This window comes from Chiloscyllium punctatum, chromosome 10 (assembly GCF_047496795.1).
Source record: "Chiloscyllium punctatum isolate Juve2018m chromosome 10, sChiPun1.3, whole genome shotgun sequence".
Taxonomy (NCBI): domain Eukaryota; kingdom Metazoa; phylum Chordata; class Chondrichthyes; order Orectolobiformes; family Hemiscylliidae; genus Chiloscyllium; species Chiloscyllium punctatum.
The window spans coordinates 29669639-29692869 of NC_092748.1; the positions used below are offsets into that span (position 1 = coordinate 29669639).

General features: G+C 42.0%; 1 protein-coding gene across 1 annotated transcript; it reads right to left on the reverse strand.

The window, feature by feature from the left end:
* Positions 1–1350: 1350 nt before the first annotated feature.
* On the reverse strand, positions 1351–23002 carry LOC140481753 (uncharacterized). The gene is made up of 4 exons (XM_072578290.1): positions 22675–23002; positions 8482–8612; positions 6240–6362; positions 1351–1658 (listed from the first exon to the last, which is right to left on the reverse strand). The coding sequence occupies exons 1-4, from the start codon at positions 23000–23002 to the stop codon at positions 1353–1355; spliced, it is 888 nt and encodes a 295-aa protein (XP_072434391.1). The 3' UTR covers positions 1351–1352.
* Positions 23003–23231: the final 229 nt, after the last annotated feature.

Sequence of the window (23231 nt, forward strand, 5' to 3'; positions counted from 1 at the left end):
ACACAGAGGCGGAGCTACATCATGGAGAAGCACAAAATTACCTACTTTGTTTGGAAGAATGGAAAGCAGGCTTTCTTTTTCATATAAAAGAAGATGAAGTGTTGTGATTCAGAGGGTGAAGAGTATATTTGAATAAGAATCACAGAAAGCTGTCAATTAAGAAGACAAATTGTGTATGTTACCACGATTACAAGAAGGTTGAAACATAAAAGCAAGGGAGTCCTTTGTAATTATCAAGGTGAAAGTACATCCAGCGAACTGTATATAGGTCTAGACTCCTTACTGAAAGAAATGTTACATTGGAATGTTTTTGGGACAAGTATTTACTAGATTGATTCCTGGAAGGGGTGTGCGGAGAATAAAGGGGATGAGTAAGATGAACTGATGCTCTCTGAAGTTTTGGAGAACACATGCCAATGTCACTGAGTTATATAAATTTCCTCTAGGATTTCAAAGATTGGCTTGCCCATTTGGAGAATCCAGAACATGTGGGTCAAAGATCGATGCCAATAGGTTGTCCATTTAAGACAGTGAGAAGGAGAAATTTTTCACTCAGACTGTTGTGAATCTTTGGAAATCTATCTCACAGAGACCTGGATTCTCATTTGACAATATATTTAAAGCTATGATAGAATTTTGGCTATTAAGGAGATCAAGAGGCATGCTTGATTGGCATTACATTCACAAGCATCCACTCCCTCCAACGCCACTGCTCAGTCGCAGTATTTACAAGATGCACTGCAGAAATTCACCAAAGATCCTCAAACAGCACCTTCTGAACCCACAACCACTTCAATCTAGAAGGACAAGGGCAGTTGTTACACGGGAGCACCACCACCTTCAAGCTCCCCTCCAAGACACTCACCATCCTGACTTGGAAGTATATCACTGTTCCTTCATTGTCGCTGGGTCAATATCCTGGAATTCCCTCTATAATGGCATTGTGGGTCAACCCAAAGCAGGTGGATTGCTGAGGTTCAAGAGGCAGTTCGGCACCGCATATCAAGGGCAACTAGAGACGGGCTATAGTGAGTACAAGCCAGTGACACCTACATTCTATAAATGAATTTTTTTAAATAAGGGTATAGTAAATGGTTTGAGTAGATGGTCAACCATAATCTAGTTGAATGGCAGAACATGAATAAGAGGCCAAATGACTCAACTCGCTCCAACTTCTTCTGTGCTTATGCTAGACGGTTTCAAATAGATGCTTTATCATAACAATTTAGCTCTAACACAAAATAAGACACCACTATTTCAAATCAGATTGCAGGATGTTATAAACCAATACTTAGAGAAGTGAATTTTTCAAAGTTCTGCAATTTACTTTTTTATTGTGTTCCTCTGATGATTCACTGCTTTTCTGATGATGATGACGACGACGATTTTATTGTTGTTGTTGTTGTTGTTGTAGTAGTTGTTACAGTTGTTGTTGTTGTAGTTGTTGTAGTTGTATTTGTTGTTGTTGTAGTGGTCAACGTTGGCCTTGATGTTGATGTTGAGTTAATTGTTGATGTTGACGTTGGTGTTGGTATTGATGTTGAGTTTGAGCTTGATGTTGGGGTTGATGTTGTCATGCTCATGTTCATGCATTGTACCATAACAATTGGACTTATATTACGTCTCACTTGAACCTGGCTGGTGCAAGTAGCACTTTTCTGCAAATATAATGACTGAGGTTATAATTCAGTAGCAGTAATAATGAGAGGCATATTGAACTAAAGGTCACACACCTGCATGAAATATACTGTAAACATCAAGGGATTTTATTAACACAGTGAATATTGGGCCATATTTCCTGGGGAGTGACAGTCTCATGCAGATTTTCACTCTCGTCACTCTTTTTAATGGAAGGATGGGCTGCTGGGAAGTGATCTGCTTAGGTCTCCCTCAGATATGTGGAGCCATTCTTCCATTTGGGCAGGTCTTTTGCCATGTTGAACTGCCAGAGGAAGGCAGACTGCATCCCCACTTCACAACAGTCAGTTGCTGTATTCTGAGAATTCAATTGTCCACACAAACACTCTAACAGCTGCTGTCAGACAATAAATGCATCATCAAGTATGATATTAGGGTGCTGGGTGGATAGGATGCCAGATGGTCAGGGGGCATGGTGCCAGGTAAATAGGGTGACCGATGAGGTCAGAGTTGAGTGCCAGCTGGATAGTGTCCAATGTTTGTAGGGTATCATGAGCAGGGGGTAAAGTGTCATGTGGGTATGGTGCCAGGGTTCAAGACAGCAAGCAGGGGAGATAAGCGGTGAGGGTGAGCTGGTGAAATTCGGTCTGGCAGTGGAGTGGTGGGTGGGCTGTGTGAATGTTGTGTCTCAGAATCACATCCAGTGGCAGTGGCAAGGGGTGGGGGTCAGATCCATCGAAGGGGCTTTGGGTCCCGAGGACTGTCAGATGAGGTCCTGGGTGATGTTAATGGTCGGCGGGTGTAGTTAGGGGTATGTAAGGTAAGTATGCAGTCAGTAGGTGTAAGTCTCCAGTTTTAATGGAGATGGTCAGAAGGTTCTGCCAAGCAGAAAATTCAATTCCTCAGGCAATTCCTATGAGTGTCTGGCACTGTGAGGCAGCAGTGCTAACCACGGGGGCTCAGTGATCAGCACTATTGCCTCACAGTGTCAGGGATCTGGATTCAAATCCAGCCTCGGGCGACTGTCTGTGTGGAGTTTGCACGTTCTCCCTGTGTCTGCATGGGTTTCCTCCCACAATCTAATGATGTGCAAGTTAGCTAAATTGGCCATGCTAAATGCCCATAGTGTTCAGGGATGTGTTGGTGAGGTGCATTAGTCAGGGGTAAATGTAGAGTAATAAAGTAAGGGGTTTGAATGGGTCAGAGGGTCGGTGTGGACTTGTGTAGACCAAAGGGCCTGTTTCTACACTGCAGAGATTCTATGGGTGCGTGCTAAAATCAGGATTCCACAGGGTCCACATGCATACCTCCTTTTTACACTGGAATAATGTCTATCTGGCCAGCAGAATATCTGTCCCACTGCATATTGATTTGGTACTGTGATATTGTTCAGTGTAGGAGATTGCTTGCATGATGTTCCTTTTCAGCTCCCTGAATTTCACTGCCAGGTCTTGGATTTTTCATCACAACCGACAGAAGGATTGCCCAAGGAAAATTAGGCTGGAGGTGGGACTTCATTACCTGCCATTTTCCCACTGCTAATACTTTAACAGCATTGATATTCAGCGCTCTGATAGCCAGCATTGCCAGAACAGTGCAAAGGGCTGTGCAAAGGGCAGTGCAAAGAATGAAAAGGTTGCCTATCTTAATGCAGCTAATTGCAGAATCAATCTGACTGGATCAGATCAGCGAGATTACTGAGACAACAGGGTTATAGGCAAATCCTGAAACTTTCAGAAAAAGTTTCTAAGGTTTATATAAAGATTCCTTTGCTACATTCTAACTCTTGCCTGAATATCAGTCTAGAGTCTGTGTATCTCTATCTTGTCATACCACAGTGCTTGAATCCTTTCTTTTAAATGTTTCTTACTTTTTGAACATATTGTCAGAGAATGCTTTAATATCTGACTCCATAAAACAGCACCCATTCTGCTTAAAAACTTGTGATAATGGTAACCATCATTCATCATATTTGGTGTACAAACCTTGAGGCTAAACACCAACTCTCTCCTACCTCTTTCTAATTGCCCTTGGAATGTGACTCCACCTTTACCTAAAACCACTGTATTCAGACGTATCATCGGCCTGTTCCTTTCTTCCAAGTCTCATGTTTCCCAATCCATGCACAGTTCAGTTGTACTGCTTTCCAAAGATCCTCAAAAAGAATTGTGCTGGTCTTTTTCGTCATAGGCAGTCCCTAAGGTCTGAGAATTATTTATTTTTACCATTCCAGGGTGATAGAGTCCTGAGTTTACTAGCCAGCCCAACACTGGATCTACAAATCATACCACAAGTGGGGAAGGTGATGGCCTTGTGACATTGTCACTTTTATGAATCCAGAGAGCCAGATAATGTTTGACCTGGGTTTGAATCCTGCTATAGCAGTTGAATAGAATTTGAATCCAATAAAAATCTGGAATAAAGAGCTGTCTAATGATGAACATGAAATTATTGCTAATTGATGGAAGAACACATCTGGTTCACTAATGTGCCTTCAGGAAGGAAACAGGGCCGACATGTGACTCTAGAGCCACAGCAATGTGGTTGGCTCTTAATTACCCTTGTGCATTTAGGTATGGGCAGTAAATGCTGGCCTAGCCAGCAATGCCCAAACTTGAGAAAAACAACTTAATGCATGAAGAGCTGGGTGGGATGCTTGAGGGTTTTTGCATCATCTATTTGGTGTTTGAGTTTGGGTCTATCTGGATCTCTTGGAGATGCTCAAGGTGTTTGGCACATTTGTAAATAATTCTTCTCCAGTTTGTATAGTCTGGGGCAAGAGATTTGCATGGGTCAGTGAGGAATTGCGTCTTCTCTGGGTGATTGAGAGGATACGCTTGACACATTTACTCTGCCTTCTTGCTAACTAATTGTGCTGATCGGATTTAACGTACAGGGCTTATGTTGGAAGTGTTTCGCCAGGAAATGTTGACAATTTGTGGTTGCTGGGTAGGGGGCAGGGAATGGAACAGAAACTGAAAAGGTTCAGTCCACACAATTTAGCTCAGGGATTGCCATTCTCATAACACAATTATGGCAGAAACGGCCAAATCAAGTTCTGCGTGATGTGAAGAGTATATATGTTTTTGCCATGACGATTGTTGTCAATCAGCTAAACAGAATGTCAATCAGACACTGGATGCTGGGGATGTTCACCTAATGGAGGATCCTGATATTGGAGCTCTTGAGTGAGGCTGATGTGATGAGAACTTGTAGTTCTCATATTCCCTTTGAGGAAACAATGGATGCCAGCTCATTGTGACCAGGCCATGTTCATAGAATTTTATTAGGAGAAGGAGCAAGGATCCATTGATGTTTGCTTTCCCCATACCTTCATTGCCAATTACTCCTTTCCAAATGTTTGTTTTAGCTCCTAATGCAGACATTGAAATTACAAAGGAGTAACAGCTTGTCTGCCTCTTGGGTACAGGACAATCACTGATCAATGCTAAAGTAGAATACCACTTTGGCTCAATCAGGAGCTGCGGCATGTACTCTGATCATAATGGTGCACTGCTTCTAGGTTAGGGAGAGCCAAACAACCATGTAGCATTCATTAGCCCAAAGGAGGGCGAACGCTGATGGTTACATATCTGACCCATTCACTCAATGAATCAAACTTCATTCATTAGCCCTAAAGGAGGGCTGACTGTGTTGCTGACGTGTCTGACTTGTCATTACCCAGTTTATCTTTCTCCCTGTTTTTGAAGAAGGCTGTATCACTTAGAATGCTCCAGCCCTTCAGATACCATCACTGTGGTCAGAAATCAATTTCTGTCCTTCTTACAGTTACTGAAAATGAGGAAATAGTTAATCACCATTAATTACTGCCAGCCTTTCTAGTATTTCCCCTTTATCAATCTTACCCAGCATACTGAAACCCCCTTTGTTTGATGTAGCCTTAAAGATTTTCCTTTTTTGGTGAACAATGATGCAAAGCATTTATTTAATATCTCAATCCTGGCTTTCTGTCTCCCACAAAACAATAGCATTTTGGTCACAACTTTGAATTTCCTTTATGCAGACCCTAGTCTCATCTTGTATTGTCTCTTTGCCTCTTGTATTTCCTTTTTCACTTCTCCATTGCACTTTTAATATTGATCCTAATTTTACTTGTACTGTCAAAGTGATATCTCTTCTATGCACCATTTTGTTTCAAGGCAAACAACATGTCTCAATGGCCGCATGCAATAGACAAAATCAAGCAGTCCACTTTTGCAAGTCTAAAGGTGACTATTCAGGAATGGGAAGGAATAGCCTTAACACAACTATTAAGGGATACGCAGGAAAAGATCAATTGACGGCAGTCCCATTCAGCTGGATAATGGAGAAGGTCCATATTGCATCAAAATTAGAGCTGTAGTTTATTATACTATTGCACGATCACTGATCATACTTTGTTCCATGTTAACAACTGAACCTTCCAAAGCTATCTCTATAATGCTAACTCACAGTGGATGCTTTATTACCTACTGCTATGTGGGGGTCAATATGAATTATCAACCAATGCAGGACTAAATTTCAAATGTTGCATGGTAGGTCAATATGGTTTATGATTTAATTAGAACAGAGCAGAAAATGGCTAACATGGTAATACTCACAGCATCTTGGGTAGGTAGCAGTGTACAATTTGCTGGATCCAATCCAGAATTTACAGCACATACAGTTTCCTGGACATCAATGACTATTTCAAAATCCGTTGCACCTTCTCCCAAGTCAGTGGCCTAAGCAAAGGGACAGGGTTATATGAATGAAGTATGTTTCAGGTAACACTTACAAACAATGATACAGGGCTTGGTTTTCCTGGCTCAAAAGGAAGTGTGCTGGCTAAAAGAAAAATGACTTTGACATGACATGCCATGCCCAGAAATATCACCCCTCCAAGTTTGCCTTTCCTCAACTTTCATTATTGCAAAAGACAGTAAAAATCCTTGATCCACCCAACACAAATTATGATGCCAATTAAAAAAATACTTTAGGCCATAAAAAGTAAAGTGTACAATTCTAAACGGTTGAAGGAACAAAGGGACATGGATGCATCTGTGGCCATAGTGGCAGGATAGGATCAGAGAATGGCACACAAAGAATACAGTAAGTCCGTACTGTTACAGTAAAGTTGGATGTCAACAAGCAATATGGTCTGAGTGATACATTTTTCTCTAACAGTTACCCAGGCAAAATAATAGATTTACACCTAATGAAGTGTGTTTCAGCTCACACCGATAAATAATAATGTGACAATAAACAGTGTTGGTTTTGTGTATCATTTGTGTTCTTAGAAAATGACTTTAACATTTTATGATGTTAAAAGAGCTCTTCAAACTCAAAATTGTTGCATAGTGGTCAGTTAGTAGAACATCTTAAAAAATGATTGTAGAGAAGGTGATATGAATTATCTGAGTCCAAAATTGAGTAGATTGATTCATTGGTGAATTAATAACATATTCATATGATCAATTTCATGAGTTAATTTTCTTGGTACAAAATTTTGCAGAGCTACGGCAATGTAATGGTTATGTTCCTGGACTAGTAATCCAAAAGTTTGGGAGTTGGGATTCCTCAGCTCTCAAAATGATTAACTGCTAGAGTCATACAGATGTATAGCATAGGAACAGACCCTTCAGTCCAATCCATCCTTACCGATCCAAAATAGCTTGCTCCCTGGTTGAATGCAGAACATAGTGTTCCAGGAAATCATCCCAAACACCATGCATGAATTCTCAGTCAGTCTGATTTCATGAAGATTAAAGTCATCCGCGACTAATGTACTACCTTTGTTGAATCAAGACTAGAATGGTGCTGGAAAAGTACAGCAGGTCTGGCTGCATCCGAGGAGCAGGAAAATCAATGTTTCTGGCAAAAGTCCAGCACCACTCTAATCTTGACTCTAATCTCCAGCATCTGCAGTACCCACTTCTGCTGACCTTTGTTGAATATTTAGTTTCCAGCTACTTTGTACTCATGTCTCTGTAATGTCTATAAGATCACATCCATTAACCTATATTAATGCTGATAATTCATGCCTTTTGCTTTGAATACCATGAGCATTCAAGAAAAGAGCCATTAATTTTGTTTTTTTTTACCATTTTTACCCCTTTTGACCCTATGTATGGCTGTTCTACTCGTGCTTTTCTGTTTTGTATCTTCCTTCTCTACCTGACCACTTGGGTATCATTACCCAAATACCTGCCCTGTTAATGCTGTCACATCTATTTGCTTCATATGTCCGCATTTCCACTCTCCAAAACCCCCCAGCCCCTCTAATTATTTAAAAACCCTGTCTGCATTCCTAGTTTTTTTTTACTTTCCAGGACACAGATCTCAGGATAGTTCAGTTTCTGATCCAATTGCAATATTCAGGGCTTCCCTTTGTTTGCAATATTCAAATTTCATGCAGCATTTTGCCGTGCTAGTGGAGAGAGATGGACTTGAACCAACTGAATATTAGCTTTTAAACAGTACCTAATGGCTAGAGCCTCCTATTGTCACCTCTAGAATCAAACTGCAATCTCATCGCAGGTAAGTAAATGTTTGCGCAGGGAAATCCTGTTATGGTGTTCACAAAGGAATTTCAAGATTATTTGTTCACATTGAAGCAATTAATAAAGAGTGGTGACAAGAGGAAACAATAGAGTTGGACAAAAAAAAGCAATCATACTTTTTTTTCAATAAGATGTAGGTCTAATCCAAACAATTCCAACCCAAAATGCTAAAATTTAATGTTAATCTCTTGGCTGTGACCAAATTTCTCAAAATTCATAGCATATTCCATAAAATGTGTAAATCTAATGTTCATTAACAGAAAAATGCTAAAAGGATTCAATTGAATTTGGTGACACTTACATGTAGTACTTGGCAGCTGACAATACGGAGAAGGTTATTCATTGCAAACATCTGATTCACTTTTGCAATTGTAGCATTTACTGCCTTGGGTGTCTGGGAGCTGGTCGACTGATCACATGGAGTCCCAGAATCTAAAAGCAAAGGGTGTTAAAGATGAATACATTTGTGACTGTTAGCATACAACAACAATTTACACAGCAAAATCACTCCTCAATATATTTCAATACTTGCCAGAATAGTAGAGGATCTGGGCTACAGCAAATATGATAAAAATGATTTTCATTTTGTCTGTTTGGATATGTTGATAGACACTTCAGTTCTGTTCTTCTGTCTTTGCCTGCTGCCTGTTTCTATTCAACATTTATATACATCAGGCAGAACAACTCACATTCTGCATCAGTGATGTAATCTGACCACAAGTAATGCACAACTTCACTCATTGCGTTTCCTTCAAATTCTTTCCACTTGTTAACTATGTGTTCAAAAGCTTCACTGGGTGTTCCAGTTTTTCATTAGTAGTGATGTGTGTCAATTTCCAGTCTCATAATCAAGACAATCCAAGCTCTACATAACTTGGTACCTTGAGAAATTATTTATGATGAACCTCAGTGGAGTAAAGAAGTGATAAATTATCGAATTAAACAAGTAACTCAAACATGAAACTTACTGGTCACTTAGAAGTTACTGGATGCCTCAATAGGTAGCCAGCCTTTCGAGCACATCCAACCTCTCAATTAGCATCCCTTCTATTAACTTAATCATTTCCACTACAACTGATACTTTAGCAACCTTCTCTTCCTTAGTTATTGCCAGCATAAAATACCCAGTAAGTATTCTGGACTGATCCTGCTATCTCAGCATATATTGTTTCTTTGTCTCTCATAGGCCTCACCTCTTTGCCAAATATCTCGTTATTAGATACATTTGAGGAGAAGACATTTATGTTCCCTTTTTTAACTACAATTCTGTTTTCATATTCTCTGTTTGCTGGTCCTATTTTCCACTTCATTTTAATCTCAACTTATTGATTTTGCCTGGTTCTTGCTTGAAGAATTCACCGAATATACATCATGTACACTTTGTTTCCATTTGATCATATTCTTCACCTTGCTTGTCATCCAAAATAACTTGTCTTTAGGTCCACTACCTTTTCCTCTGCTTACTTTGTGCCTAGCCTGTAATGAAAGCAACTCCTCCTTGATGATCACCCATTGTTCTGTTACTGCTTTCGCTGTTTGACACTGGATAGATCCTCTCTTATCCTATTAAGATTGGCCTTCCCCGTGAATTTGATCCTTTGCTTCTTGCTTCAGGGCTCTAACTGAATGGATCTTGCCTTTGCTCTGTCAAAGCCAGCCCCTCTTCCAACACTATAGCTGCAGGACCTTTATTCCATCTCTATCTGTCCTGAATTTTTGTCTAAATGCTAACTTCAAATTCTGAACTGTTTTTAATCCATGTCTCACTGTAACATACTCCCACATGACTATTATGCTTTAGTTCACCAACCATGTCCACCACACTCTGTGCATTTACATGCATGCATTGCAATAATACCATTACATCCTCAATTGTTGTTCTTTATCTGTTATTATCGACTTTATTCCTCATCTGTTGTTATCTACACCCTCTCTTGTATTGTCCAACACTCACTATTCACCATATTTATCTTTTGTATTTCTATATGTTATTGCCAGAATGTGCCAATTTTAATTGCATCCTCTATAACCACACCAGTGAACCTCCCAAAAGGAAGTGTTCCCACTGTGTTGAGCTGGAAGCCATCTTTTTGTTTCAGCATCTCCTGCCACATATTTGGTCCCAATGGCCAAGTATCTGAAACCTTTCCTGTTCCTCAAATCCTGCATTGATCCTTCAGAGCTTGCCAATTCAATTCCCATTGACTCTTAATTCTCAAATTAACCTTAAATCTGACCATGGACTTCCAAAACTTACTGTCTCTCCTCTAATGGGGAAGGGGCAAGACTATCGTTGGGGAACCAACATTTTATATGTAGGTGGTATATTCATGTATATGAATTATATCATTAATATGGGGACTGCAGAAAGTACATATGCTGCATTTGCACCAATGCAGATTTAAGCTGAACAATTGATCCAGAGTCACAGCCAGTACAGGTATGAATGCAAATTTTAAAACTGTGTTTGAAAATAGAGAAATATATTAAAACAGCAGACAAGAAATTGACTTTCGCAATATCAGTTCCAGACAAGTCCTGAAACTAATGCACGTACTCAATAGATTATGAACAATAATTACCTTTTAGTTAAGGGGGAAAACAAGCAAATGTCCGTGCTGTCTCAAACCTCTCAAAAACTGAAAATTCACATCTCAGCCCAACCCATTATGAGTCCAATCAGGATTGTCAATGTTTCTCAGCAACTTCCCCCAAACATTCCTGATGAAGAGCTTACACCCAAAACATCACCACTCCTGCTCTTCAGATGCTGCCTGACCTGCTGTGCTTTTCCAGTGCCACACATTTCGGCTCTGAGTCTCCAGCATCTACAGACCCCATATTCTCCACCTTGTACCGTTAGGTTGAATGTACCTAACAAGGTTATTTAAGACCTGATCAAAATTAATGGAGGAAGGCACACACACTTTAACATGAAGCAAATTCATGATCGTGTTCTACTTTTGACAAGTGAATCTCCCATTGCCTGTCGATCCATTGGGCACTTTGGACACAGTGGCAATCAGACCTCCATCTTAGAATCTGTGGCACTGATCTCATGAACCCCAGCCTGAAGGTGAAATAAACAAAATATTGATGGGGACAGCTCCTGATATCAATACCATCTTGGAATTGATAAATCAGGCCTGTTTCTCATGCGCTTACCCACTTTATTTCAATTGTTCATTGTTATGTCCAATTAACCATGTTTATAAAGTCATAGAGTCATAGAGATGTACAACATGGAAACAGACCCTTCGGTCCAACCTGTCCATGTCGACTAGATATCCCAACCCAATCTAGTCCTATCTGCCAGCGCCTGGCCCATATCCCTCCAAACCCTTCCTATTCATATACCCATCAAATGCCTCTTAAATGTTGCAATTGTACCAGCCTCCACCACTTTCTCTGGCAGCTCATTCCATACTCCTACCACCTTCTGTGTGAAAAAGTTGCCCCTTAGGTCACTTTTATATCTTTCCCCTCTCACCCTAAACCTATGCCCTCTAGTTCCGGAATCCCCAACCCCAGGGAAAAGACTTTGCCTATTTATCCTATCCATGCCCCTCATAATTTTGTAAACCTCTATAAGGTCACCCCTCAGCCTCCGACGCTCCAGGGAAAACAGCCCCAGCCTGTTTAACCTCTCCCTGTAGCTTAGATCCTCCAACCCTGGCAACATCCTTGTAGGTCTTTTCTGAACCCTTTCAAGTGTCACAACATCTTTCCGATAGAAAGGAAACCAGAATTGCACGCAATATTCCAACAGTGGCCTAACCAATGTCCTATACAGCTGCAACATGACCTCCCAACTCCTGTACTCAATACTCTTACCAATAAAGGAAAGCATACCAAATGCCTTCTTCACTAAACTATCTACCTGTGACTCCACTTTCAAGGAGCTACAAACCTGCACTCCAAGGTCTCTTTGTTCAGCAACACTCCCTAGGACCTTACCATTAAGTGTATAAGTCCTGCTAAGATTTGCTTTCCCAAAATGCAGCACCTCACATTTATCTGAATTAAACTCCATCTGCCACTTCTCAGCCCATTGGCCCATCTGGTCAAGATCCTGTTGTAATCTGAGGTCACCCTCTTTGCTGTCCACTACACCTCCAATTTTGGTGTCATCTGCAAACTTACTAACTGTTCCTCTTATGCTCGCATCCAATTCATTTATGTCAGAATGATAGCTGTTAATGTGAGCCCTTTCCTGGGAGAACCTTCCCCATCACACCCCCAGCTCTACCTTTCTGAGTGCAAGCACAAGGCTTCTAACTCAGGGCCTGCAGCTATCATAAAATATTTATGACACTTCCTCACCCACCCGTCAGATCTAACTCTTTTCTCTCCTGTACTTCAGAGTGAGACAGAGAGAAGAGAAGGACAAAGCCAGGGACTCGTGTTGCCTGGGTCTCAGGGTACAATTACAGGGAGCTTGTGAGCTCATCTGCTGTTTGTGTGAACATCATGAACAAGGAACATATCAGGAGCTGGAAACTGTGGCAACTCAACACATGATGGAAGACATTCCACTCAATTTTATAGACTTGTTACCCATTGTGACCGCTCAAAGATCCATGTGAGATCTCTCAGAAAACCAACCAACAAGAGAACCTTGAGTCTCATTTACTGAACTGCAAGAGCTTCTGAGACACAAAATTGGACAACAATATTTTGTTTATTCTTTGTGTTTACATTGATATGTTGTATGACTCATTTTGTTAAATTTACTCCACATACCAGACATTGCTGAGCAGTGACAATGTAAGAAGCTAAATTATGAATTACTAATAATTAAGTAGCAAGCCACTTCTCATTAAATGCTTTAAAATTAAGCAGTTAAAGTCGATTGGAATTTTCTTCCTGTTCATCAGTTCCTCTTGCCTTTACACCTCCATCCATTCTTCTTAAAACTCTGTAAATTAATAAGCAATGTTAGTTGAATGACAGTTTCCAAAAGCTTCATGGGGATATTAGATTCCCACTTATTGAAAAGGCTTTTAGTGAAACGTTTTCAATCAGTGTATGAGCTGAAAAATCTCTTCTCAATAAAGAAAAAGTGACTGTCTTGAATAGACATGGAACTGACACAGGAAAGGTTCCATGTTTCCCTCGAGGTAGTTATGGTCGCACTATGGAATTAGGTGTTTAGTTCTCAAAACATTTGCTCTTTCTGCAGTAAATAAGTACAGTTTACAGAACACCTTACAGAACTGAGTGAGACAAAGAAGTTAAAAAGAGATTATTTCATTCTTAAGGATTTTTTGAAGTTCCCCAATATGAGCTGGTGACACTTCATCACACTCGGTGGCCCCAATATTTTTAGGGATGGGAGGGGAGTGTGCTCACCAAGTTAAAGCTGTTGCGGACGCAATAGGCCAAATGGCCTCTTGTGTTGTCAACATCTGTGAATATATAAAACCTGGGAATGTTGTGGGAGCAGAGATACTGCCAAATTTAATTGCAGGAACTCGTTATCATTTTTTCAAAATTAATGCCCTGCGTGGCAGCCAATCAGGCTCTGAGTTTGACCAGTTGGCCAAGGAAGTAGGGAAACACCCCAACAGTCAAGAGTTATAAGGAGAGGGAGGGCTGATGTGTGGGGAGAAAAGAGTGACCAAGAGGGACCCACAGGTTTGGGCATTGAGGAAGGCGGGGAGGTGTGACTGTGGTCTGATAATGAGAGGATGAAAGATCCACTGGGTGGAGCGTTCCTGCCCCACTGCTCCACTGTATCAATACTGTTAGCTGCTGGGTCCAACTGTTTCAAGAGGAGCAAGGAGCTTGATCAGCTAGTGTTACATTTAAAGGGCTACCCAATTCTCAGGGATAGAATCTCATTGAAAGGTGACAGTGATATATCTGCTCACCAGAGGCACAAACCTGCTGCCATTTAAAATGGAGACACCCATGGGGTTTGCATCTACATGAGGATCAGTCACCTGTCAGATTGTTGCAGCCCATATTCTGTGGCAGAGAATAGCATTTTAATGATAGGTTAGCTTGGATTTTTCAACCTGAAAAGTGACCTTACAGAGATACAGGAGATCATAAATAGTACAGAAAATAACAAGTGCATTTTTTTTTCTGAATATAAACCTATTACATTTGACCAAACCAATATTTAAATACGGTTTCAATAACAGACTGGATATGGATATATGAAAAGAATTCCTGGTATCCGCTGCCCCTTGGGATGTTACAAAGTGCTTTACAGTGCTTTGAACTGTGTAACATGTGAAATGCAGTGCCAATGTGGTCATAGCAAGCTCATACTGACAAGAAATTGACTACAACTTTACTAATATGTTGATTGACAAATAGGTATTAGTCAGAATTTTGGAATTAACTCTCCTACCACTATTATGCAGGCTGAATCAAGCTCACTATACTTCCCAAACCCATGAAGTTTACCATTCTAAGACAAGGGCAGCAGATGTATGGAAACACCACCTGTAACAAGTTCCCCTCCAAGCCACTCACCATCCTGACTTGGAAGTATATCACCATGCCGTGATGTCACTGGATCAAAATCCAAGAATTCCCTCCCTAATGGCATTGTGGCTTTATCTATAGTACATGGACAGTGGTGGTTTGAGAAGATTGCTCACCAGCGTATTCTCATGGGCAACTAAGGCCAGGCAACAAATTCTGGCCCAGCCAATGACAGCAACATAACGTGAGTAAATGAATCAAAGGATAACACTCAATGAAAAGGTAATGGTGCGTGGGAATATGGATTATGGTATGGCTCATGTAGATGATAAACATGTGCATGTTGTAATTTTACATAATTCTGCGACACAAAAATTACGCAGAAGAATGGACAACTTATTCTTCAAAGAATCACTAGTTTCAATTACTGTGTCTGCATTTTGCCATGCTTTCAGCCTTTTGATCTACGGGTGTTCCTGCACTGCTTGTGTTTTCCCTAAAGAAAAATGCATTTCCTTTAGGCCAGAGAAAGTATAAATGTTTTAATATATGCATTTCTTATTCCCACCCCCTTCAGGTCTTAAGTATGGTGAAATCTGTGAATTGCCCCGTGTTAGATTTCTGCGTCCTGTCCTAGATGTTTAAGTCTTGCCTGGACAGCAGTGTGCCAATTAGTCTGTCGTACAGTTCCCTTTTTGTGAACCCCACTTGAAGAACTGAACATCCATTAAACCTAATGTCTCAAAATACGTCTGAGACTCATTTTTGTTAATACATCAAGTTATGTGTAAACTGCAGCAAACAGACTGCAATGTAGGCATTCATTTTGAGACTAGACAGTACTTCCCACATGTTGGAAAACTGGAAACAGTGATGGCCAAAGAAACATTTGGTCCAACAACATAGATCATTAACATATCATGAACAGATGCAGAAAATATTCAGGAGAAGGCCTTTATATCTTGAAGACTACAATAGAAGAGGGAGGAATTCCTATTCAAGCTATAAGAAGGCCTGATGAGCCCATGCCTTTAGTATTGTGTTCAATTCTGGATACAACACCTTGGGAAGGATATGTTCGTTTCAGAGGAAGAGCAGGATGAGTTCACCAGAATTATATCTGAGCTCCAAGGGGAAAATTACAAGGAGAGATTATGTAAACTAGGGTTGTGTTTCCCAGAGTTTCAAAGGATTGAATCAAAAATTCCCAGCTCCCTCTTGGGAGAAGAATTACTTTTAATCCTCTTTAACCTTGCTAACTTTTCCTTGAATTTCTCATTGTAGATTATTCAATCAGGGTTAACAGAGTTTTTCAATCCATTTTATCCAGAAACTGCATTATTTTACTTACTTCATCAGGCCATCACTATTTTGAACATTTGGTCAGAGCTGTAAAGGTACAGTGGTGTCTTCTAAGAGGGCTAAGGGGAGGGAGCAGAAACAGGGTCATCCTAGGACAATGAACAATGGATGTCAGAGGGCAGTTGTAGATTAGCTAGTAGATGTGTGAGGATATCGAAACAAAGACAACCGTGACATACAGCACATCTCCGGATGGATACACACAGCAGTGACAGCAATGAGGTCTCCCTCGCATCACATAACCCCCACCACCTCTGTTCCAAAGAAAATAGCTTGAACCTTTCCAATCTTACCCCATAATAAATCCCCCAGTCCAAGCAACACCTTCACAAATCAACAGCAATATTCCCTGACGATAGAACACTTGTTTTCAGGAGACCCCATGGTACAGGCTCATTGTGAGTTAAATTTAATAACACAGGGAGCATTGGTAGCACAGGTCACAACAGATTTGAGAAGAATGTCATAGATCATAGAGAAAAGGGTATGTCGCAATGTGCATATTAAATTAGTTGTGTGACAGGACTCAGACAGTAAATGTTAATGGATATTTTTTAGGCTGGACGCAAGTTTGTAGTGGAGTTACCCAGGGGTTGGATTTGGGACCCTTGATTTTCCTGATGTATACTAAGGATCTATATCTTGGTATCCAGAGGGCAATTTCAAAGTTTGCAGATGACACAAAACGTGGAAGAATTGTAAAATGTGAGGAGAGCAGTGTGGACCTCCAGAAGGACATTGACAAGTTGGTGGAGTGGGTAGGGAGGGAGCAGATGAGTTCCAACACAGAGAAGTGTAAGGTGATGCATTTTTATTGGAAGAACATTGAAATACAATACAAATGAAGGGCTTAAACATCATGAGTAGGCTGGGTAGACTAGATAGAGAAAAACAGTGGGCGGCATGGTGGCACAGTGGTTAGCACTGCTGCCTCACAGCGTCAGAGACCCGGGTTCAATTCCCGCCTCAGGCGATTCTCTGTGTGGAGTTTGCACATTCTCCCCGTGTCTACGTGGGTTTCCTCCCACAGTCCAAAAAATGTGCAGGTCAGGTGAATTGGCCATGCTAAATTGCCCCTAGTATTAAGTAAGGAGTAGATGTAGGGGTATGGGTGGGTTGCGCTTCGGCGGGGCGGTGTGGACTTGTTGGGCCGAAGGGCCTGTTTCCACACTGTAGTAATCTAATCTAAAAAACATAAATAGAACAAATGGACATTCAATGTGATTTAAAGTGAATATTAAGAGGTTTGAAATGATCTGCAAATGAATCCACAGTGAAGTGAGGAAAAGAATGTTTCAGATAAGGAATGCCCTGTCTGGAAGTGTGATGGACACAGGTCCAATTGAGGCTTTAATGAGGGGATTGGATGATTATTTGGATAGCAATAATGTGCAAGGCTTGGGAATAAAGCAGGAGATTGGCTCCCTGATGATACTCATTTGATAAGCAAGCATGATGGTCTGAATGGACCCGTCTGTACTGTAATACTTTCTTTATAGAATCCCCATTGAGTCCACTTTGACCTTCTGAAGAACATCCTACCCAGACCTAGCCCCCTACCCTATTCCTGTAATTCTGTGATTAGTACAGTCAAGCAAAACTCATTTTACAATTGCAATGCTGTGAATGAGTTTGGATGCAGTTGGTTTGTCGCTTGACATTTTGTTATCTGTAGGAACAACATCTGTGTGAGTTTGTGGTCAACTATGAAAGTGGTGAACTCAAAAGCATTGAGATTAAAGTATGCAATGGTTTTCTGCCTGATGATATTTCAGCATCCTTCCAACATCATCTCACTTGACTATGAAAAGCAAGATGAGAAAACTGCGGTAACTGCAGTATGGTTCCATTTGTCCCTGAGGATTGACCAGCGTGGATTATTATTCCCTGAGGAGAAAGTGAAATCTGCAGATGCTGGAGATTAGCGTTGAGAGTGTGTTGCTGGGAAAGCACAGCAGGTCAGGCAGCATCCAAGGAGCTTCCGATGAAGGGCTCTGGCCAGAAACGTTGATTTCTCTGCTCCTCAGATGCTGCCTGACCTGCTGTGCTTTTCCAGCAACACACTCTCAAACAGGAATCTCAGAGTCTGGCATGCCCACTCTTTGAGGTACACCTCCATCCCACTGACCCCTCACCCACCTCTGTTGTCCCTTCCCCATCTCCACTAATTCAAGCTGAGGGTGAGGAAGCCAAGCAGGGCTTCTTTGAAATGAGAGCTTCTTGGGAGTGAGGCTGATCGTAGGAGAGACTCTAAATCCTCCCGAACTACAGTCAGGACTGCACAAGCATTGCCACTTCCTGAAGAAATCCTCAACTCTTTCCAGCAGTGGGGATTCCAAAGGACTGTGAAACCCAACTGCAAAGGGTAGAATCTATCGGGCAGTTTAACTACAGGGCTTGCTGAATCACTAGAGTATTATTGACATGCCTCTGCTAAACCGAGAAGTGATTGGGTTTAATGTGTGTGATATCTTTCAATTGTAACATCTATCCTAACGATAACGCTCTCATTTTCTGTGTGATAAATTTCAGTCTAAATTATCTTCCATGCATCAATTTTAATGAAGGTTATTGGTAATGTCAGCATTTGTTGCCCATCCCCAACTATCCTGAATGTGGTAGTGCTAATCAATCTTCTTGAACTAATATAGTTTGTGCTATAAGTAGGTGCATTAAGGGAAGAATGTGGAAAATGTTTCCCCAGTACAGGATACATTTAAGTATTTTCTAATCAAAATCCCTCTGCATATTGGGTGCAGGCACTTCCAGGATTGAATAATTATTGATAGTTGCATCATAAATACCTGAGGCAAATAATTAAACTTTTTGATAAATTGCCTTTCAAATAGTAACTAAATTTTCTTGATGACTTTACCTGTTAGAATGTTTGACCTGATGTTTAGCTGAGACACCAAGAAAGATTTATCTTATTCTTCTTTTAGTTGCGGGATTCTCAAGTTTAACAAGAAAGCTGGAAAAGGAAGGCAAAACCAAACACAAACCAGAAATGGAATTTCTACAATGCATCAGTTAAATTCCCAATATTGCTTTAATACAACAAGGAAGTAGCTTGTTTCTCAACAGCTAACATTTCCTGACTATACCTTAACATACGGGTGTGAAATCTTCATTATTTCTTTGGTCAAGGTGTTACTTCTCTCCCATTAATTCTTCACCTATGAATTGTTGAGTTGTCATGAACATCAGCCCTGAAGCTATTCAGATCTGGCATGGGTTACTGTGGGTCTCTAATGAAAGTTTTCAAAGCTGCGAGGCATAGGAGTCCTGTCCAATTGGTCACAAATGATCTCTGGCCTTGAAATGGGCCAACAGACCACCATCTCCCTCTTCCCCTGACCTCCCAAGTGGGGGAGTTCATGAACAGCAAATCCTTCCACTACAACCCAGGTGCATGTGCTGCAGATTTTGGTCATACTGGATAAGATACCCCAGCAGACTTGGAGGGCTGGAACAATTTATCAGGAAGTAGCGATGGAGTGGAGGCAGGAGCTGACAGCTCTGCAGAACTTGCCTTCTACAGAACTCCTTGTAGACCAGGAAGAGAAGAAGTGCTTTGTCCATGCGTTCAGGAATAGGCTCTTTGTCAGGAATTCCTGGTGGGGGGGGGCACTTGTGCTCCAAGCATTGGCTCTCCTGCTTGTCGGATGCTGCCTGGCTAGCTGTGGTTATCTAGCACCACACTTTTTGATTATGTCTTTCCTATAACAGGGTGACCAGAACTGTATATAGTAATCCAAGTGCGACCTCACCAACAACTTGTACAGCTGTAACATGCTGTCCCAACTCCCATACTCAGTGCCGCAACCAATGGGGACGGTATGTTAGATGCTTTCTTTGCCACCCTGTCTACCTGTGACACTGCTTTCGGGGAGCTGTGTGCTTGTACTCTGGGGTCCCTCTGTTCTGCAGCACTCCTCAGGACCATACCATTTGTTGTGTAGGTCCAGCCTTGGTTTGACTTTCCAGGGTGCAGCTCCTCATATTTGTTTGAGTTTGCCAAACCTCGGCCCACTTCCCCAACTGATCAAGATCCCTCTGTAATATTTGATGGTCTTTCTCCCTGTCAATGAGTCCTCCTAATTTTGTGTCATCCGCAGACTTGCTAATCATGCCTTGCACATTCACATCCAGATCATTTATGTCCCTGTGGCACACAGGGCTACCAGTCCAGGAAGTGGTATTGAGCTAATTTTGAATCCAATTGGTTGGCTCTCCCTGGATCCCATGTGACCTGGCCTTCATGACTAGCCTGCTGTGTGGGACCTTGTCAAAGGCCTTACTAAAGTCCATACAGACACCATCCACTGTCCTGCCCTCATCTATCCCCTTGGTCACCTCTTCAAAAAACTCTAAAAGATTTGTCAGACATGACTTCCTGTACACGGATCCATGCTAACCTTCTCTAGTTGGACCTTGACTATCCAGGTGTCAGTTGATCCTGTCCCTCAGTATCTTCTCCAGTGCTTGCGTACTGCTGATTTTGGGTTCGCTGACTTGTAGTTCCATGACTTATCTTTGCTACCTTTCTTAGGCAGTGGAACAACATTGGCTACTTTCCAGTGTTCTGGAGCTTTTCTAGTGGCAGAGATGAGGCAGAAACCTCTGCAGGGGCCACTTAAGTTTCTTCCCTGGACTCCCACAATGTCCGGGAATGAACTTGGTTAGGGCCAGGGGATTTATCCACCTTCATGTGCTTTAAGGCTGCAAGCACTTCCTCTCGGTTAATGTGTATGTGGTCTAAAACATCCCGACCCGCTTCCCTTATTTCCTTACCATTCATGATTCTCTCCTCAGTAAACACTGATTAAAAGTATTGAGTAAAAATCTCCTGTCTCCTGTGGCTCCTGCCGATCTTTAGGGGGACTTATTCTCTTCCTAGCTACACTTTTACTCTTAATACAGCAATAGAACCTCTTGGAATTATCTTTAATCTTACCTGCCAGATCCATCTCATGCCCTCTTTTGGCTCTTCTGGTTTCTCCCTACACTTTTTGTAGTCATCTGGGGATTCGCTTGAGTCTGGCAGCTTGGGCCCAGTGTGTGCCTTCATCTTTTTCCTGACTGGACTCTTGGTGTTCAGCAGAGGGTTGGGGCAGATTTGGGGGGCGGTCTCAGTTGTCTGTGGGAGTGGCAGGGTGGTTGTGGTGGGGGATTTTAGCTTTCTGGGTTTCTGGGCATGCACTGGGACTGCCGTGATGTCAGGGCTTGGATGGACAGGGGTTTGTTGGGTGTGCGCTGGAAGATTTTCTGGTTCAGTGTATGGAAGTGCCTACTGAAGGGGATGCAGGGCTTGGTGTACTCTTGGAAGGTAGGGCAGGGTGGGAGGGTGGAGTGTCGGTGGGGCCGGTGACCATAATTCTACTGTTTTTAAGGGGGTGATAGAAAAGGATAGACAGGATCTAGAGATTGGAGTGCTGAGTTGGAGGAGGGCCAATTTTGGTGATGTTGGGCAGGAACTTTCGGGAGTTGATTGGTGACAGCGGATGTTCACAGGTGAAGGGGTGACTGCATCATGGGAAGCCTTCAAAAATGAGATAACAAGAATCCAGAGACAGTATGTTACTATTACAATGAAGCGCAAAGCTGGTAGGTGTTGGGAATGCCTATTGATGAGAGAAATTGAGGTTTTGGTCAAAAATAAGAAGGAAGCATATGTCAGATGTAGACAGCAGAGGAGTATAAAAGCAGTAATAGTACACTTAAGAGGGAAATCAGAAGGGCAAAAAGGGGACATAAGATAGCTTTGGCAAATAGGGTTAAAGAGAATCTAAAGAGATTCTACAAATACATTTAGTGACAAATGGGTAACTAGGGAGAGAATAGGGCCGGTCAAAGATCCTATGTGTGGAATCGCAGAGGATGGGGGAGCTACTAAGCGATTATTTTGTATCAGTGTTTACTATGGAGAAGGATAAAGAGGATATAGAATGTGGGGAAATAAATAGCAACATCTTGAAAAATGTTGATATTACAGAGAAGGTTGGAAGTTAGAGTTTAGAAGTTGAAGGGAGATCTATTATAAACGAATAAGAATGCATGGCTTAGAAAGGATGGAGGCTGGGATGTTGTTTCCATTAGGCTGGGAGACTAGCACCCATGAGCACAGCTTTAGACTTAGAGGAGGTCAATTTAGAATGGAAATGAGGAGACATTTCTTCATCCAGAGAGCGGTGGGCCTGTGGAATTCATTGCCACGGATTGCAGTGGAGGCTGGGATGTTAAATGTCTTCAAGGCAGAGATTGGTAAATTTTTGATCTTGCAAGGAATTAAGGGCTACGGGGAGAGTACAGGTAGGAGTCATTTAAATGCTCATCAGCCATGATTAGAGTGGACTCGATGGGCCGAATGGCCTGACTTCCATGCCTATGTCTTATGGTCTTAGGAGGTGGTTCTAGACATTTTAAAACATCTTGCGTTCATCCCCGCCAATGGCTTTTAGGGGCTCTTGCGTGGTAACATTGGGGTTGGCCTTCTGCCAGTTTGGAACTTTGGCTTTTGGATCTTGTCTATCCTTTTCCATTGCTATTTTGGGAATGGTGGGGTTGTGGTCACTGGTCCCACTGGTGCACCAGTCACCTGACCTGCATTTTCTTCTCAGGAGTCGGTCGGGTTTTTGCGCCTTCTGTGGTGAGTGCACCCATGTGCTGAATTGGAGGGTTTTCTTCTACACACTTGGCAGGTTCCTCTCCATCCAGGCCTTGGCACTGTGGCGGTTCAACTCTGTGTTTGGAAGGTTGAGGTCCCCTGCCATGACCACCCTGTTGTTCTTGCAGATGGCCGGGACCTCCTTGCAGATTTGTTTCTTGGTTTCCCGCTGACTGTTGGGACTCTGGTTGGGGCAACCATTGGGCTTGAGTTGTTGGGCTCGGTTGGATCCCTGGATAACTGTGGAGGGTGCGGGAGCACACTTAGGAGGAGGAGGGAATATCAGAAGGACCATGGGAGGGTATGAGATGGATAGCATGGAAGTGGATGAGTTCATCAGGAACTGCACGGTCATACCCTGGAATTCTGTGGGTGGCTGGGAGTTGACCTTTGGGCTTTTTGCCGAGATATTTGTATTAACGATGGCCACAGATGAGATGCCAGCAGACTGAAGGTCAGCCAACTTGGTGCTACTGTTTGGGGAAGGTATTGGGAAGAGCCGGGGAGCTATAAACCGGTGGGCCTGACATCGGTGGTGGGCAAGTTGTTGGGGAAGATCCTGAGGGACAGGATTTACATGAATT